The following is an 18,749-nucleotide window of genomic DNA, read 5'->3' on the forward strand; positions in this document are numbered from 1 at the left end:
GCAATGACCTCAGCAGCCACACCGCGCAGCCTTCAAACTTGTCGAGTGTGTACAAACTGAGCAGCAATAGATAATGTGATGCAGGCCATTGCTTTCCAGAAATGCCTCTGCAAATGCAATTTGTTATTAAAGTGACATCCATCTGCAGAATCTGGTTTTGCACTCTGATAATAAAATCTCAGTGCGCCAGAACATTTTTATTTGTGTTTGTGTTATGATCAGTAGGATTCAGTGCAACTTGCAGTCAGAATATTGTATTACCATTATCTTTGTAAAGGCAGAATTTGTATAAAGCTAAAAAGAATATTTGCATCGTGCAATACAACATTCGACTCTACAGCAACAGTCAATCTGTAATGTAATAATATTATTTGTATTGCACAATAAATAATAATTTTAAATCGCAAGCAGAAGAAGTCTCTGTATTGAAGCACCAGTTGAACCAGCTCAGGATCTCCAGTGCTCACAGCCTCCTGCAAAATTGTCCAGCCTTGTGCGTTGCAGTGTGTTGGCACTTGCAGAAATTCATAGGAATAGTGTTACAAATTCATATTTATGCACTTCCTACATTGTTGAATCAGTGTTTATCATTATTGTCATCAATCATTAACATGATCAGTGTCTTCGCATATGAATATGAATGACAATAATACATATGCAGTTTACGTAAATAAAGGCAGTATGAGCAAATTGTAGCTTTTTTGTAATTGCGATGTGAATGACCCTTAAGTTTCATTTTCTTTAATGGCATTGATTATAAAACAAGTCTGTGAAATTTTAATTACGAGTACAAAATTGCTCAGGGACAAGTTTGCGCTTCATAATTGGGTGTTTCATTTTTTTTACGTAAAGGCTTCTGTTCAAAACAAAGCATCCATTCTATAAGCAACATTATACTTGGAATTACAGGTTACCCACTATAACTTATAACTTACCCACTAACTAAATAATTTACCAGATAAGCCATAAGAATGTATGCTTTTCACGTTGAGATATTTTATTAATGTAGCACAATGTGACACATTATCATTCAAGTGATCACAACAGTTTAGAAACACACCATCTTCTCATTGAGTTTTTTATTGACTAGATCTCAGAGAGCACATGTTCTCATAACTAGTTAATTGTAGCTCTGAATAAATCTTAATGTTAATTTTACTTTAGATTAAAAATAAAGAATTTCAGTGCTTCAGCTTTGCTTGTCATGATTTCTGGATATCCTGTTTTTGAGGGTGTAAATTTACTGTGGCAATGGCTGTCTGAAGTTTTTCCCTGCAAAACAAGCTTCATCTCCCAGCTCCTCTTCAATTCTACAATACAAACGCTTTCAATTAGTTTCACGCACAGATTATTTGTGCTTTTGAGAAAGACACAACACAGAACCAACTCAGGCATGCAACACCATTCAGTCGCAAATGACACTCTGAAATCACTCTCCTGCCTGCATACATGCCATTTAATTCTTTGGTGTGTAACGCATGAATGCACGAGGCATTATATAACATGCCTTTTTCTCTGAGTAGTGCTCAGCAAAGATATGCAGCAGAGAGAATATTGCCCTAGAGGGATTAGCTGCAATACATTCAAATACATTTATTATATCAAATAAAGTGATTCATGAATTGGCTAAATTTTTGGCTAAAGATAATCATTATTTGTTTTATGGGTATTTTTTAAGTGACAGGTGGCTTAGCTATAGTTAAGTGAAGCTCAAAAAATGACAAAAATAATTCAATGTCCAAAATCATTCACGCCCAACGTTATAAATCTGAGTATCACAAGTGATATGTGGGCTCCCTCTAGTGGTGTGCAAAAGTATCACTAAATTAAATACAAATAACATTTAACAACATTTAAAACAAGTGTTGCATACTGATATCTATTTGCTACTATGTTCAATCATCGTTGATTATAATTATGAGAAATCCACAAAGACAGGTGTTATTGCAGATTTTTTTTTAAATTTCACAAATGGTAAAAAAAGGATGGATGACCCACCTGAGAATCTGATTATATTTGGCCAAACGCTCAGAGCGACAAGGTGCCCCAGTCTTGATCTGAAATTGTAGAAATAGTGTGTTGTGTTGACCCTTAGTTCCCTTAGACAGCATTTTGGGTTTTCATCGCTCCTGGCGTCTTTACCTGCCCAGTGCACAGGCCGACCACCAAATCCGCGATGAAGGTGTCCTCCGTCTCTCCAGAGCGATGGCTTACCATCACTCCCCAGCCGCTCTCCTGGGCCATCTTGCACCTGAAAAAACAAGAAGAAATTATTTATTCCCTCCAGGTGAGCCACCCTAGATTGTTACAAATCAACTTACGCTTGCATGGATTCTGTTACGGTGCCGATCTGGTTGACTTTAAGCAGCAGACAGTTGCAGGCCTTCTCCTCCACAGCCTTGCAAATGCGAGTCGGGTTGGTCACGGTGAGATCGTCTCCGACAACCTGGATGTCGGTGCCGGCCGTGAAGTCGCTCCACGCGGCCCAGTCGTCTTGGTCAAATGGGTCCTCGATGGACACCACTGTGAATTGAGAAATGTGTGCTGTTGAATCGCATGTAAACAAACAGCGTGTTAAGCAGAGGTGACCTGGATAATCCTTCACAAAGCTCTTGTAGAGGTCAGCGAGCTCTTTGGGAGCTATGTAGCGCGAGGGATCGTCAGGAGACTTGAAGTCGAGATCGTATTTTCCCTCCCGGTAGAATTCAGAGGCTGCCACGTCCATGCCAATCACAACCTCGTCGGTGTATCCCGCTTTGGCAATAGCTTCCTTTATCAACTCCAGTGCTGAAGTGTCAAACGTTGCATTCAAATTTGAAGAAAAGGACAGGAAATGACGCTGCATGTAATATGAGTCAAGCGTGCTTACCTTCCTGGTTCTCCAAAATATTTGGAGCAAAGCCGCCTTCGTCGCCTACATTGGTGGCATCCTGCCCGTACTTCTTCTTGATGACATTTTTGAGATTGTGGTAAACCTCGGCTCCGATGCGCATGGCGTCCCTGAAGGTGCTGGCGCCAACCGGAAGGATCATGAATTCCTGCATGGCAAGCTTGTTGCCTGCATGGGAGCCGCCGTTGATCACATTGAAGGCCTGGTGGCAGTGAGAAACAAGAGCTGTATTAATTGTTTCAAATTTCAAAGACATGCTGTGATTCATTGGGGGCACAGTGAGTCACTTTTGGGGTGGGGGATACGGTGTGAGCAAATGAGGAGTACAAAGTCTCACCGGTACAGGCAAGATGACTTTGGGGTTTCCTGCAAGGTCAGCTATGTGACGATATAGAGGGACTCCTTTCTCTGCGGCGCCTGCTTTGCAAACGGCCAGTGACACACCCAGAATGGCGTTGGCACCGAAGTTAGCTACAAAAAAAAATAATTACATGCATGTGGATTGGAATTCTGGATATATACAGTACAATTCTTTGCCCATACAAGTTGATTCACATTTGATTCACATCAGTCTGAATGTTATTGAGTAATTCAGAACACAGCCACATTCCAGTTAAAAGAGGGCTTGAAAATTGTCCAACCACATTGTTTCAATCATTTATTTCTACTTCCCCTGTTGAAATGATTTTTTTTTTCAATTGGCCTGTACAGGGTATGAGTCACGTTTATGGTGGAAAAAGTCATTAAAAGATTTATCTTGTTCTCATTTTTCTCTATCTATCCATCCATTGCATTAGACTGTGTGTTTTTTCTTTCATCATTCACAAAATTAAAAGAAAAGACATAGGACACTTAGTCATTTGACCTATGGGTGTTTAAGGCCACACTAAAAATAAAATGTCCTAAAAAAATAGAAGATACAACAGAAAGGATTGCCATTTACATTTGTTCTCTGTGCCATCCAGGTCGATCATCATCTGGTCAATTTTGTCTTGCTCGACAACAGATACATCCTGAAAAGTAGCAAATGAACACATCAATACGATGTGAAAAAAAGTAACCAAATTCAATACAAGAATGATGAACTTCTTACTTGGTCAACAAGTGCAGGTGCAATAGATGAATTTATATTCTCGACTGCCTTTGAGACGCCTGTGGTTACGAAAAGTAAATATCAAATTTGAGTCAATAATTCAGCATCACAGTCACCTATGATATTTGACACTTTGACCTCACCTACTGGAACATTTACTGTTTTGGTATTTAGGAGAAATTCAAAAGGTCTGCTTTATAAATAATAATCATTTAACAGTGCCACTGTGGACTAAAAGGTGCAAACCTTTGCCAAGGTAGCGTGACTTGTCGTTATCCCGCAGCTCCAACGCTTCATAGATTCCCGTTGATGCACCGCTTGGTACAGCTGCCCTGAACAAACCTAAGAATACCACAGACAAGAACTATGGAAATTACAAAAATCACCATTTTCAATCTTCTTACCTTTTGCAGTGTAAAGGTCAACCTCCACTGTGGGGTTCCCACGGGAGTCAAAGATCTCTCGGGCATGAATTTTGAGAATTGACATGATGGAGCACTTCGACATGAAGGAGAAAGATGAATGAGTGATATCAAGCTGTCTCTTAACAAGGATATACACAATATCAACACAGTAATATTAAGCAGAAGCAAAATATCTTGGCTATAAATTTTGTTCTATCAATTTTGTTCAGAAAAAATGTCAGACTCACCTCTTTTATTGACTCTTTCCTAGGTGAGACTTCCACGCAAAATACCTTGACCTGTCTTCAGGTTTAGTAGGCTGCTCCTCTCCAAATTGGATTAGGATGTCCTCATCTGATTAGTCACATGACAGTTCACCAGTGCAGTGGCTGCATCTTTCTCAGCAAAAGTAGCTCTTGCCCATCTTAAACGGTTAAAGACGATTGCAAAGTGCAAACTACAATGACAAATACAGTTGAACGAAATGAAATTTGTTTCAAAGTTGTGAATGTGCACTGATGCTACCTGGAGGTCAAATTAGGAACAACACATTGACTGGCGTGCATAAGTCTACTTGTCCAATAGGGGGCAGCAACGCATACTTGTTTTCGACATACAGCGGAAATGGCGTGCAAAACCGGAAGCAGAGCCTCTCAAGAAAGCTTTTGAATTACCGTGCGGACGAAGTGTGGTTAGAATTGTGTGTGTTTTCAATATATTGGATAACATTATGTCAGGGATACCTCCAGATACATGGCAGCCTCCCACTATTTCACTGGAGACAACGTATGTTTTTTAAAAAAAATCATTTAACGCTAACACGTTTAGTAGTCTCTGCTGATATGTTCTGTATCAATACTTTCCTCTACTTCTGTCCTTTACGTCTCAATCGTTTGTAACAATTTAGTCGTTTTCTATGAAATCCTTGCATGAATGTTAATGTAACTCTTACATGCAAAAATACATTGCACCGCAGGGTGGGGACAATTGTGTTGGAACTATACTGGAACCATGCACCCAAAACCTGCAAAAACTTTGCTGAACTGGTTAGAAGAGGATACTACAATAACACAAAGTTCCACAGGATAATACAAAACTTCATGGTGCAGGGTGGTGACCCTACTGGAACAGGTTGGTTCATCTCTGTCTTGCAATACAAATCTGACATCTGTCTACCCATTGGCAAATGCCGAGATAATTGAAACGCTGAAATTTTAATCAAAGCTTCTTATAATAAACTCACTCATAGTATGTATATCTTTTCTAGGTCGGGGTGGTGCCTCCATATTTGGAAAACAGTTTGAAGATGAGCTCCATCCAGATCTTAAATTCACGGGTAAGCCACGGTTCAGTCAGAAATCAATTATGAATAAATGATTGGAAATTCTGTCACATTTACACATAAAAAGATGTGGTGAACGGCTAAATCTAAAGAGCATCAAAATTAACATCCTTTGTTAAGGTTGCACTGTATATGTACTCTGACTTTTTTTTCCTCATTAGGCGCTGGTATAATAGCGATGGCCAATGCAGGACCAGATTCAAATGGAAGTCAGTTTTTCCTCACGCTCAGACCCACTCAGTGGTTGGATGGAAAGCACAGCATTTTTGGAAGGGTTCAGCAGGGGATTGGAGTACTGAACCGGATTGGGTTGGTGGAAACCAAAGGGCAAGATCGACCTGTTGATGATGTAAAGATTATCTCTGCCACTGTGTCCAACTAATTTTTTTTTAATAAATACTTTTTAAAGGACTTTCTGTTTTCATTTTTTTAACTGCATAAGTAGGCAAAACAATTGAGGAACAAAATTTGATTATAATTTATATAACTCAATTTCTTCTAATGGAAAATTCACGATATCATATAATATTTTGCAATTTTGGATTTCATCATACAGATTTAGTCACATGTAAAGACAGACAGTATAAAGTGAATAATAAATTGATCAATAAAATTTCAAGAAACCTTTATTAAAGTGATTATAGATACTATTAAAAATAATACAGCCAGCAACAGGCTAAACACTTTGAGGCAGACTTGGAACTTGGAAGCCATATCTGAGTTGAATTTTTATAAGATAATACAAGACAAAATATTTGTCCCTATGTGCCTCATTCACTGCCAGTCCGGTTAAAATGGATCTTTGACATTTATAGCCGTCAATGGCAGTGATTAGTCAGAGGTAAAGCTGGCATAATTTTCACACCTGATGCCTACTTTTAAAAGGAGAAAGAAAATTAACATTTCCAGTGAATTTGGTTTGATCCTCTATCATAATAACTGACCCAAAATTGGGCAATCTTTCATGGCCTGCATGACTTATTGTGTGTGTGGGGGGGGGGGGGGGGGGGGCTTTACAAGTAAGATTCTAATAGTCCCTTCTAGTCATTCTGCAAATGTGCAGAATTGTTTTAGTTGCAACATACATAGTGTACTAGTAGATAGGTCCCAAGGATATTGGATAAATGGTCAAAACAGCATTCCATTAGTCTGCAGTAACTTCTGACTTGCACAAACGAGGCGCTGTTTGTAGCAAACCGAGGCTGAGCCATCGCTCTGACACCCTCCGCCTGTGTGGATTCTTTTCCGTAGCAACAAATTCCATGACCCCATGGCTGAATTTAGTCTTTTGTCACCCCCCAAAGTGACAAACCACCACAAACGTGACACCCCAACAGTCCACTTCCCTGATGAAGAAAAAATAGAACTTTCAATGCCAAAATAAAGAAGAGAATGCTTGCTTGATGGGGAAACTCCGTTTATAGCAAAGTAGAAAATGTGCATAGGTTTGAATTTACGAGTTAGTCTGCTTGTTTTGTAACATGCTTATGCATGCTGTTTGGCTCGCATTCTACAAAAGTGCAGGCAGTGTGGGGAAGGTGCCAAGAGGGAAATGAAGTGGAAATGGCCAAACTGGCGCTGTGACACCCAGCAGTGCGCACGTGGTCAGATGAGGGACAAATTCAACTAATTAGATGGTGCAGGGAACTAAGCCAAGTCTTGCAATACCCCCTATGGGTCCAATAAACAGAGAGCGAGTAGGAAAGAGAGTGGCTCTGTCATCAAAATGGCAGGCTACACTGAAAAAGCACACAGAATACACATTTAGACAGTATGCAAAACAACATTCCATACCTGATGATCAGGCCTGCAAAGTTTAGACTCAAATGGAAACAGGGATGGTAAAACTTAGGCTGGTAAAATAACCCAAATAAAGAAATGTCTGTGCGGACACTGTGTGCTTGGAGGACACAAAAAAACATGGTTAGTTTTTTTTTAAAAATCGTCGTAAGAAAAAAGTACACACATACTGATTTTTAAGGATCTGCAAGTGAGAGCTTCCTGACTTTATCGTGTGCGGTGTACAAGAAATAACCAGCACAGCGCCCTCTACATGTAACAATCGGAGCACCATTTTCCTCCCCCCAATCCAGATATTCGTATTTGGTGTAGTATCAACACTGACCTGTGAGAGGCAGCATAGTGCTACGGGGCACACAGACTGACTGAAAATACAAAAAAGAAGAACGCGTAGTAGTGGTGGTGGTAGTACAGAAGTAGATGAACTGTTGTTAGCTAGCGGTTGTAAACTTTTCTGCTTGTCATTTCAATTTGAATTTTCCCATGAAGTCACACATCTCTTGACATGTTCGTGGCCACCATGTTAGAGGTTGATGTGTTTCTGTTTTGTTCCGGTGCTCATTGAGAGCCCCTGCTGTTTTCATTCTATTTGTAGCCCCTGGGTTCCGTCGAAGAAAGCACGGCATTTCTTTTCACTGCTATGCAGATAATAGTTGGAGGCAAAAAGAACGCTTAGCCCTTTAGCCCACTTATGGGAGTAAACATCTTGGACTTCAACATTGGATATTGGCCAAATGTTGCTGCGGTATTATGTTAAACATGTAGGATTCTTTATACACTCTCAACGTTTTGGCACTTAGCACATCCTAGAAAATTTATAACGGTTGATATTAACTGACCAAGGTAGTTATACAGGAAAAACGAACACAAGTTGGTCAAGTGGTCTTTGTATTTTAAGCCTATCCTCCCGAACTCGACCTTCAACATGGCGGACAAACCAATAGCCATCACATGAGCTAAAGGTGTCAATGCAAACACTCAACACTTTACTTTGAGTCCGGCAACAGAATTAGCTTCAGGTCGTTTCCTAATTGGCTTTCATTTTGTTTCACGTCACAATTGCAGAACCTCTACCTTAACCAAAATTGTTGTTGAACAAAAACGTAAGGATTTACTGTCATAAATGTTGAACACGTTTGACATTTCCGGGAAGAGAAAAAAAAAAAAAACTTTCAACACACTTTAACACACTCTTCACTACAGGTTAACCTTCCAGACACATCCAACAGTTGGGCATTAGCTGATTTTTGGAAAGAAAAAAAAAAGACAGAAAATGCTCAAATTGTATCAAATAATTGGTATGTGTGTGTGTGTGTGTGTGTGTGTGTGTGTGTGTGTGTGTGTGTGTGTGTCAGTGTCTTTGGCAAAGCTCATTTGCATTTGTACAGTATAACACAGAGATGAGAAGATCAGAACATTCTGCCCCAAAAAGGGTTGCTGCATCTGGAATGACTGACGGAAGCCATAACATTAACACTCGTAACAGTGTAAAAATACGACTATATCAAAATTCTCTACATGAGATATAAATGTCAGAACAACAAAACACTCTCTTATAAAAAGAATGAGGAGGGTGTTAGAAAATCCTCCTAAGTCTTTTTTGTAACTGAAACATGGTAGTAAATAAAGTGAAGCTAAGCACTCATGCAAAACAGAGTTAATCCTTTGGTGCAGTCTGAACTGAGACCGAGTGATATGCGTAACATGCATATCTGCAGTTCTACTTTTTTTGTTTTGTTATTAGAAGCCCATTTTCCCCCAGAATTTTGGCCCCTTTCCGAATTGTGGAACCTTAGTGGCTATTAATGCTCAAACGGCTCTCTTTCAACAGGTTTGAGCATATCCACCCCATGATGCAAACTAGTACACTGAATTGTCCTTATTGTAGGACAATTCAGTGCACTAGTACAGTGATTATCAACGGGTGGCCCACGGCCCTCTCGTGGTCTGTGGCGATATTGGATGTGGTCCGTGAAATTGGAAATGGAAAATAATTGTAACATTTTCAAAAATAAAATGGATTTCGTATTTAGACTCGATTTATTTTCCAGCTAATTTTGTGAATAGTTTACCCATCCAAATTATGTCAAATGTAGATGAGATTTCCAAAATTGACAGCGATGCAAATAGCCTGTATAGGTCTATCCTACTTAAGTGCAAATTAAAATAATATTCCGCCAAAGCAGTGGTCCACGAATTGCTTTTTGGTTATAATGGTGGTCCCTTGGACAAAACCAGTTGAAAATCCCTGCACTAGTAGTACGACTGTGTCTGCTAGCAACCTTTTTCCACATACTAGTATGACGACTATGGCATACTAGTAGGACAAGTAGGACAAATCATGGCACTAAGGCACTTTGCTTCAAAACTGTCTGGAAGAGCGGCTCTAATAGCACGGCCCAGTGGGAATTTCACAGTGTTCCAGATTAGCCACTCTGGGCCTGGTTTTGTCCTACTAATCAAAGATGTCCTAATAGTGTGCAAACATACAGTAGTAGGGAAAACATTACGATTAAGACACAAAACAATCTCTTACCTTTAATAAGGAATGAGATGGATGTAGTAGAAACCTCACAAATCTCATCTATGTAAGATTAACTGTCACACAATTGTAAAAAGAAGTTAAGCACTAAATTAACAGTTGAACCTTTGGTGTTGTCTGAACTGAGGTCTAGTCAAATATATTTAATTGGTGCGCAGTACGCGTGCCGGCTGTTTACCTTTTTTGAGACATCAGAAACCCATGTCTTTTTTTTCCAATTTTGGTCCCTTTCCAAATTGTCAAACCTTGGGGTTGACTTTAACGTGATTAAATGGTTTTCGTGAAAGATGGCACGAAAACAATATTTTGATTTTAGACATGGCTATGAACACAAAACCAGGTAGAAGAGTTTTTCCCGGTTTACCCCCCCTAAAAAAATCTATGAATGCCAAACCACAAATAAGCGGAGGTTCACTCCTATGCTGTAGCGTAATAAAAACACTTTCAATAGACTGATTTGTAAAAATTTTAAAAACGTTTTCTAACTTACCGTAATTTTCGGACTATAAGTCGCACCGGAGTATAAGTCGCACCAGCCATAAAATGCCCAAAAAAGTGAAAAAAAACCATATATATGTATATAAATCGCTCCTGAGTATAAGTCGCCCCCCCACCCAAACTATGAAAAAAAAACCGCGACTTATAGTCCGAAAATTACGGTAGGTTTTTTGTGTACCCATATACTGCATAGAATAGCTGACCTAATTTTAGTAAACAACCTGATCTAATATACGTATATACTGTACGTACAGTATATATGTATCGAGAATGCCATTCAACGGAGGCTATTTTATCGAATATTACTGTTTTTTGCCATCATCGTGAACGTTTAGCGCAATGCGAAGAGTCGCCATATCCTTCGCCATCACTGGGAGATCGTCTGCACATTGGGTGCTTGTCTTCAGACGCTACGGGCACACAAGGGTGTGACATTTTGTCAAGGAGCAACAACATAAAGCGACGGCGGCTCACTGAAGCACCAACCTGCCAAAAAGTGCCCTTTCCTTTGGCCAATTTGCAGATCATGGCAGAAGGAATCAGAGAGAGTGACGACAAAGCAAGGAACCAGCCGATCCAATAGGCCCAACGAGGATACACATACGTGTTGTTGTACCTGAGAGGTGTGTATCTCAGCATCAAGAACACAAGTGTTCCCTGTAAAAGAAGACAAAATGTCTTATGAGATCAACGCATATACATAAGTGAGGCGTGATGTTTTGCTTCGCTGCACTTACACTGCATATCATAGGTGTGACGTAGAGCCAGCAGTACTTAATCAATGTCAGAGGTTTGTATCCGATCATATCCTCAATGTTGTCGCTGAAGCGTTCAGCACCTAAAAAGACAAACGCATTTTGATGAGAGTGATTACTATTCGTTAAGTGATTTTAATTTCGCGCGAGACCGTCTGCGCAAATAAATAGACCTGCTTAGTCTTCCGAAATAGAGCCCATAATATGTGATCCAAAAGATATGCTCTATTTTAAATATAGTAGCTCTACATGGTTGAAATAGCATACCAGAGCCTGTGGTTATTTTTATCAGACAGCGTGTCTGTCGTCTGCATCAAATTAAATAACATGATGGTCGCTTACACTCAGATAAATGTAGAATTAAATCATACTTAGATTATTAACACTACATGATGAATGATAATTGTGTTTTGAAGCAAGTGCATAACTATTTAGTGTTAATAATGTCTTGCCATAAATCCATCCGATAACCACTGACTGGAGGATGGCCATCAAAAGAAGGGTGGGACCACTGCAGACGTAGTGATCAAAAATCTGCAGAATGTAGGAGCCGGCCTACAACGGAAAGAGACAGTTTCTCATAAACCCAAACAGAAGGTTGGAAATTATGTTTCATTCATTTATGTACCAAACGTCATCGTGCTGGTATTCAATTTTGTGCCAGCCCGGTCACATTTTGAAATGGGACGGCATCGCATTATGAAATCAATATTAGGCTAGGGCAAACCCTGCATGTTGAAACAAACTCAGCAAAGGTCCATGAGGCCTGGCAGCAATTTGAAGCCAAAAACAAAACGATATCCCATTGGTGGGATTAGGCAATGTCATGAGTTACGAGTCGCGCGACTTTCAAGTTTTAGGGATGTGAGTTGTTGTTCAGCAAAATTTGGAGATGTTCCAAAAACAATTGAATTCTTTTCATTCTATTAAAAAAAATTGTTACTCTATGTTTTGTATCAACTTGTTAAAAACATGATACAAACATTTTGAATGATTAAGGCTTTTCCATTCATTTTAATGGGGGAAGGATCATTTAAAATATGATAAAATATCGGGACAGACAGATAATTAGTGAATAATTTGTACGATTGAAGGGTCGAAATAATTGATGGGAATAACTTTTTGCACCTCAATAACATCAGTTTCCCACATAAAAAAAAAAGATAGCCTCATTACCCTGACTTCTTACCTGTGACACCAATAAGTTGCCAAAGAGATAGCAAAAAACAGAGATTAGCAATAAAAGGAGCTCTCTGCGATATCCTTTTTGGATCTGGTCAGGGTACATATCCGTTATAGAGGTCATGATGCTTTCGAGTCCAGCAAACTAAGGAAAAAAAAAAGACAAGCGGTCAGCTAACTCCAGAAACATCCCATCCGAGGTTTCAACTGACCTGACCATCGATTCCCAGCAGAATGATCATTGTGAAAAAACACACAGACCAGACTTGAGGCCATGGCAGGAGGCTGATTGCTTGTGGGTATACGATGAAAACAAGTCCTGGGCCTGCATAAACCAGCCCAAAGTGTAAGTAGAGGCTCTGCCACTTTTGCATTTTGGCATGCATGACTGGTGAGGTCATACCTGAATCTGCTACCAAAGCGATGTCCACACCCTGTTTTTGGGACATGTAGCCCAGAACTGAGAAAATAGCAAATCCACCAATGAAGCTGGTTCCACTGTTCAGCAAACAGAGAAAGAAGGAGTCCCTGGAAAGTGCCAGAAAATATCAATGAGCAGCGGTTTTATGGCCAGTGAACTATAAAAGAGCAATTTTAATCACAGACAAATAATGCATTGTACTAATCAAGTTTGAAACCATATTTGATCAATTACTGTGCTGGACAAAACAATTTGTATAACAGGATTGAAAATGATAATTAAAAGTTCACAAAAGAAAATAAGTTAAGAGTTCAAATGCAAAAGCAGACATCTGCATTTTTTTTTTATGAAATGACTAAAATTAGTTTTAAAAATTACAGTTTTGGGTTAAGGCTACGATTTTTGCATTTATGGTGTTCTAAGTTAATTTAAATGTTTTTATAAAATTAGGAAGGTAATTTTGAAAAAAATAAAATCACCACACAGTCTTTTATTTAATTTCGTTCCAAAATCAGACAACTCGAAGATAATAATTTTCCTGAACATTTTGTTACGTGATAGCTTTTGCGCTTCGTATCGTAAAATGGCCTCATGTAAAATAAAAATTGCTCACCTGTAGCAATTGTTGTTATACTTGTTGTAGCTCCCAAGTGTGGTCAGACATCCCAAGCATATGGCGTAGGAATAGAAAATCTGAGTTCCAGCATCCATCCATACCTATCACATGACAAACAGCATTTAGAAACAAAATGACCTCACACTCATTTTTTGCTGAGCGTCAATATCTATTTACTACCTGTGGATCGGCGAGCCGTGACGGATTGGGGTACAGGTAGTACTTGATGCCAAGCAGGGCACCTGGAAGGCTCATTCCTCTGACGAACAAAACCACTAACATGACGAAAGGGAAGGTTGCTGTGAAGTAGGTGGCCTAAATCGACGAATAAAAAGCATTAAAAAAAAATAAAAACAGCAATCGGTGATAGCCGATACCTGTTTTACCACGACACAAAGTGTCAAGGACAAACAGGATGGCGACAGAGCCTATTTTCAGATTACGCCTGGCTGTATGTCCCCACTGATGTTGATACAGCTCGGCTCAGACAGTGAACGGGCAGCGCCGGTGTCTGCCGTTGCTGTTTCGACAAGCATTAGGAAGAACAAACTGTCCTCGAAGCACAGATACTTTATCTAAAACAGACTCCATTCAACAATCCCTTTGGCGCACAAAGTGTAGCTTTCTGGAGGTGAAGAAATTGCACGTCAAATAGACGACGTTGAGTTCATCTGGTTTGGAACTGCGTTTCAAGTTTCGTGAGAGCCTTGCCCCAGCGGGGTGCAACTCTGCCCTGACGAAATAGCCCCGATAAACATGAAAGAATCCCCGAGTCACAAGGGTCGTTGTGAAAGGGAGCGCAAAAAAAAATGGATACCCGTAAATAACACTGTACACTTTGTACGAGTAGATTAGATAATGCCATTCTGGGTCTTTTTTTTTTTTTTTTTGCTTATGCCTCCTTTAGGATACTGGTGCTGTTTGGAAAATGAAGCCACTTCTCATGTTATTCTTTCCGAATGCACAATAATAAAAGATGGGCGGGTGAAAGAAGTCATGCAGGGATGACCCTCAAACATCTCACTGCTGCAAATGAAAATCACGTCAACAACTTTCGACATCAAAGAAAATATATCCAGCCGTGCGCATAAATTATGTGCAATGCATCCGAGGAAGAGGAATTGAATTTTTGTTTGAGTATTATTTGGCAAACAGCTATACAATGGATTTTATGCCCAAGCTATTAAGGAGTACTTTGGGGCTCCAGAGAAGAGCGGCCAGAGTGAAGAGGCACATTCAGCAACAGGGGGCAATTTTGGAATTGGCGGGGCCATGTGACACGTGGACGGTAATTCATCCACCACCTGTGGCCAGCATCCTTACTTCCCGTCACTGGCCATATATATTGTGAAGTTCCCAAGACAGAGTGGAAAAGGACTCCCAGGTGTCAAACCCAAGGTTCGAGGACCGCATCCGACCAGCTGCATCATTTTATGGGGGCCTACTGAAGTCTTGTTCATTTCACAGATTTTTTCTCTCTCCTTTGAACTCATTAATATTAAAAGCTTTTTTCCCCCCACCAAATAACCACAATTGCACAACTAAACCTTAATTTTATTGAGGTCAGCTATGAAAAACCAGCCGTTGACCTGCAGATGCAAGTAGCTAAATGCAAGCTGGCCCTGAGAAAAAGGGAAAATTTGATTATTTTGGAGAGGTGTTACATATTTTCTAAGAGGAACATTTGGTTTGGATTTGGAACTAATTGGAAGTCAGAGGAGATTGTGGCCAACTTTGGAGGCTGAGCAGGACAGAATGTTCATCTTCAATATTTGTAGCATTGCGTCTTTCTTACCTTCCCAGTGGATCGCACCCCCTTCCAGACGCAAAAGTAGCAGATGAGCCAAGCAAGAAGAAGGCACAAAGAAAGCTCCCATTGGATCTTTCCCAAAACTTCAATGCCGGGGGAGATGTTTAGCACGCGTCGTCTGTAAGCAAATCAGTTCTTGAATAAATAAAAAAACTAAAATAAACTAAATAAATAAATAAAACCTACTACGGTGGATAGCCATATTCTACGGACTTCCCGAGATATTCTTATCCACCCCATTGCCCCCCCCCAAAGAAAAAACCCTAGCTGCGCCAGTGTAACTTCTCTTATGTCTGTTCAATATCTGTTAATTGCTCCAATAATTCTTTTAAAACAGCAATTTGAAGTTGCAATATGGATTTCCATGAAGCACCCAGGACTCCACTATTTTAGTCTTCCAAATGTGCCTGCCCTGCACTTCTATATAACTTTAAAAAGTATTGAACCCTAAAAAAATGACTTACCGCCAAAACTCTACAACAGATGATGATATATTCACGTTGGAAGTCCAGTTGGAAGAATAGTTGGTCAATACAACGCAGGAGTCTAAAATATTAAAGCTACACGTTAGACACAGACATTTGATTTTTAGCAGCACGACAACAAAATAAAACAATGCCGATATTTGATGCTGCGTGTAATTTTAGTACTTGTGTTCCATGTGTTATCACACGTTGCCCATGGCATCTCTCTGGAGAAAGATGAGAAGAGGTAGAGAAACGCCCAGGCTAAAATGACCATGTAGCTTATGCAGCCATAGAAAAGGATGAGTTGACTGGCGTATCCAATGCCTGAAAATAACAACTCACGTTAAAACAATTTCTTTATCCTGCTTGTTCTTTTGAGAAGAAAAAAGGGGCTTTGCCTTCAAATAAGGGGCAGATCTTCCTCCAGCACATGATTCCCCCTTGGCTAGTGTACTGGCCGAGAGCTGTCTCCAGAACAAAAAGAGGGACACCGCAAGCCCCAAGGAAGAGGATATATGGAATGAAGAATGCTCCTGCAAGCGAAGGTACAAAGGGTCAGCGGGACGAGACAGGATTGTAATGGTTACTAATCGGGACAGCCTTTCATTGAGCTGCCTTAGGATACATTGCTTTTTCGTGAGGAACCTTGCCTGATACTTACTTAACTAGTTGTGCAACTTATGTCATGAAAATTTGGGATGACGTCGAGGGAGCAGTTACACAAAGTCCACCTGCATAATGCCACTAACATCACTTCCTTATGCCTGCTCTTTTTGTTTTGTTTTTTGTTCACGTGCGTGCTCTGCCCAGTCAAAGAAAAGACATTAACATAACGATGCTCCTCTTTTGGACGTAAACTGAATGGGCTGCCAAAACAAACAAACAAACAAACAAACAAACAAAAAGGTTGAAATCAGTTCAGTTTTGATGGGCAAAGTTTTGTGTGCGTAAAAACACAACAAAATTCGAATGATTAGAAGGATACAAAATTTCCAGCTTTTAGTAAGACATAAAGAAAATGGTGGTGTTCAGCCAAGAATGTGACTTGGACACGTGCAACGTTATTTTCTTAGTCTTTTACAAGCTGTCAAAGCAATTTTCCTCTAATGTGTAGCAGAGGGCACACAGAAAGATTAGCATTGCAGGGGATGGCTCCCAGGGACTTGGCAGAGGCTGTAGTTTACTTTTACTAATGGTCGGCTGAGAAAAAAAAAAAAAAAAAAAAGCCATTTTATTTGTGAGGGTGATAAACTTTGCTCATTAAGAAAAAAGTGCGCGCGCGCTCCTTACATCACAAGTAAATAAAATGCAGAAACACATTTTAAAGTTTAAAAACAGTTTTCATGCAAGCAGTAGAGATGCGTTTTTTTTTTTTTTTTAAAAAGGTGTTATACTTCTATCCTGGATTAAAAACAAATAATAACTCTTACCACCGCCGTTCTTGTAGCATAAATAAGGAAACCTCCAAACATTTCCAAGTCCGATAATTGCACCAGCCACTGACAGGATGAACTCGCTTTTGGTCGCCCACTTGCCACGCTCTTTGAGTCTTTGTGGGGATGTCTTAGGAGAAACGTAGCAAATCCTTCCGAGCGAGTCTGCCATGCCGCTTGCTGAGTACTCGGGTCGTGGGGGAGAAGCAATCTCTTGGTTCGAGGTTGGACTGGATGGGGAACTGTCTCATAACGGAGCTATGTAATGGATGCATAGCGGTTTGGCCGCAAGGGGGACCCCTAGAAAGGTGAAACAAAAACAATACAGGACTCGAAATGCAAGACAAGCATGTGTGTGCGCGCGCGTGTGTCAAGGAACCAAAGGGACGATATCAATTAAAGCTAATACAAAGCATATTTATTGCAAAAATATATATCCTTAATTTTTGTTATAGTCAATTGATTACATGACTTAACTCTGAGAATATGCTTTCTCCACTTTCCTTTGCAAAATTTGTCATTGCTTGCTTCTTTTTTTTTTAATCCGATTCCCTTTGCATCTCTCTTCGCACAATCATTAAAAGTTAATATTAAATGTCAATGTTTGCAAGTGGGATGGATGCAGTGAGACCAACAGGTTAAATGAATAGAAAATATTAATATTTCAAACATGAGCTTAAAAAATGTTTTTTTTAAACCCAGCATTTTTCAGGCTACAAGCACTCATGAGAACATGTGGAGAAAGCAGTGGAATTTGTGTAACTTTATAACTATCACTGCAAGTGCCATAGAACATGACGTGCGGAATATTTCTCAAGGGAAATAGCACACAATATCTGCACCTGAAAATCCTGAATCCAGGCCAGGCAGAGCCATTCACACTCTTTGACACACCTTATTCTCATAACATGCCATTTAAATGACTTCCATCTGTCTTTGTGATAGACAGGCCTATATTGAAGGAAAAAAAGAAAAACATCTGTGGTGTGTCCCAGATATTGTTGTATTATTTTAAATACAGGTGCTACGGTTCATTCGGGTCTCGATTGTTTGGATAAGTGTGATCAGGCAGACAAATAGGGTCAAGCTGTTGCCAACATAAAACCTTTATTAACTGTTTAGGCAAGGTAACATTTCAACATTCTTAACCGTCACACAAGTATTCAAGGATGTTAAGAATGAATAACACAAAAAGAAAAGATACTCACCCTTTGATAACTTGGACGACGAGCTTTAAAGAAGTTGGGAGAGTTTGAGATAATGTTTTTTGTCAGATGTGAAAAACTGTATTGTAGTACTGAAAATTTGTGTACTCACCTTTAGTCCGATGAGGCGTGACAGGATGAATATTTGGAGGGAGATTGCTGCTTCGCATTAAAACTACATGTTGACTTTTTCTTTCATTTTTTATACTTGAGCAACAAAGACAAAGTGCTTTGCTACATTGCCATAAATTCTGGGTTCTGTTTTGTGATGACTTCATGAAATAAATAGGT

The 18,749-nt window shown here is 39.7% G+C and overlaps 3 protein-coding genes across 3 annotated transcripts; 1 reads left to right on the forward strand and 2 right to left on the reverse strand.

Annotated features, from left to right (window-relative positions):
• Positions 1 to 979: 979 nt before the first annotated feature.
• On the reverse strand, positions 980 to 5,007 carry eno1b (enolase 1b, (alpha)). The gene is made up of 12 exons (XM_037251653.1): positions 4,636 to 5,007; positions 4,388 to 4,481; positions 4,230 to 4,325; positions 3,984 to 4,042; positions 3,834 to 3,903; positions 3,228 to 3,361; positions 2,870 to 3,092; positions 2,590 to 2,787; positions 2,322 to 2,523; positions 2,143 to 2,251; positions 1,999 to 2,057; positions 980 to 1,310 (listed from the first exon to the last, which is right to left on the reverse strand). Exons 2-12 carry the CDS (start codon positions 4,470 to 4,472, stop codon positions 1,241 to 1,243), a joined length of 1,305 nt encoding a protein of 434 aa, XP_037107548.1. The 5' UTR covers positions 4,473 to 4,481; positions 4,636 to 5,007; the 3' UTR covers positions 980 to 1,240.
• Positions 5,002 to 6,141, forward strand: ppil1 (peptidylprolyl isomerase (cyclophilin)-like 1). Its single transcript, XM_037251654.1, has 4 exons — positions 5,002 to 5,173; positions 5,364 to 5,518; positions 5,655 to 5,723; positions 5,891 to 6,141. The coding sequence occupies exons 1-4, from the start codon at positions 5,118 to 5,120 to the stop codon at positions 6,109 to 6,111; spliced, it is 501 nt and encodes a 166-aa protein (XP_037107549.1). The 5' UTR covers positions 5,002 to 5,117; the 3' UTR covers positions 6,112 to 6,141.
• Positions 6,142 to 10,737: 4,596 nt separating this feature from the next.
• Positions 10,738 to 17,505, reverse strand: slc6a11a (solute carrier family 6 member 11a). Its single transcript, XM_037251652.1, has 14 exons — positions 17,251 to 17,505; positions 16,219 to 16,353; positions 16,004 to 16,144; positions 15,818 to 15,899; positions 15,339 to 15,471; positions 13,724 to 13,858; positions 13,541 to 13,644; positions 12,910 to 13,034; positions 12,719 to 12,831; positions 12,514 to 12,651; positions 11,777 to 11,879; positions 11,307 to 11,407; positions 11,056 to 11,226; positions 10,738 to 10,979 (listed from the first exon to the last, which is right to left on the reverse strand). The coding sequence occupies exons 1-14, from the start codon at positions 17,423 to 17,425 to the stop codon at positions 10,872 to 10,874; spliced, it is 1,764 nt and encodes a 587-aa protein (XP_037107547.1). The 5' UTR covers positions 17,426 to 17,505; the 3' UTR covers positions 10,738 to 10,871.
• Positions 17,506 to 18,749: the final 1,244 nt, after the last annotated feature.

This window comes from Syngnathus acus, chromosome 5, assembly GCF_901709675.1.
Source record: "Syngnathus acus chromosome 5, fSynAcu1.2, whole genome shotgun sequence".
Classification (NCBI taxonomy): domain Eukaryota; kingdom Metazoa; phylum Chordata; class Actinopteri; order Syngnathiformes; family Syngnathidae; genus Syngnathus; species Syngnathus acus.

What these genes read in the sequence shown, in the direction of transcription:
- eno1b (XM_037251653.1), bottom strand. Translation starts at nt 4,472, where the DNA reads ATGTCAATTCTCAAAATTCATGCCCGAGAGATCTTTGACTCCCGTGGG. An exon ending in GGATGGCACAGAGAACAAAT is followed by an intron (nt 3,362 to 3,833) that starts GTAAATGGCAAT and finishes TTTTTTTTGTAG; the next exon opens with CTAACTTCGGTGCCAACGCC. An exon ending in TCGGCCTGTGCACTGGGCAG is followed by an intron (nt 2,058 to 2,142) that starts GTAAAGACGCCA and finishes CTACAATTTCAG; the next exon opens with ATCAAGACTGGGGCACCTTG.
- ppil1 (XM_037251654.1), top strand. Translation starts at nt 5,118, where the DNA reads ATGTCAGGGATACCTCCAGATACATGGCAGCCTCCCACTATTTCACTG. An exon ending in TGGTGACCCTACTGGAACAG is followed by an intron (nt 5,519 to 5,654) that starts GTTGGTTCATCT and finishes TATCTTTTCTAG; the next exon opens with GTCGGGGTGGTGCCTCCATA. An exon ending in TCCAGATCTTAAATTCACGG is followed by an intron (nt 5,724 to 5,890) that starts GTAAGCCACGGT and finishes TTTCCTCATTAG; the next exon opens with GCGCTGGTATAATAGCGATG.
- slc6a11a (XM_037251652.1), bottom strand. Translation starts at nt 17,425, where the DNA reads ATGGCAGACTCGCTCGGAAGGATTTGCTACGTTTCTCCTAAGACATCC. An exon ending in CACGGCTCGCCGATCCACAG is followed by an intron (nt 13,645 to 13,723) that starts GTAGTAAATAGA and finishes GTCATGTGATAG; the next exon opens with GTATGGATGGATGCTGGAAC. An exon ending in TGCTGGGAATCGATGGTCAG is followed by an intron (nt 12,652 to 12,718) that starts GTCAGTTGAAAC and finishes TTTTTTCCTTAG; the next exon opens with TTTGCTGGACTCGAAAGCAT.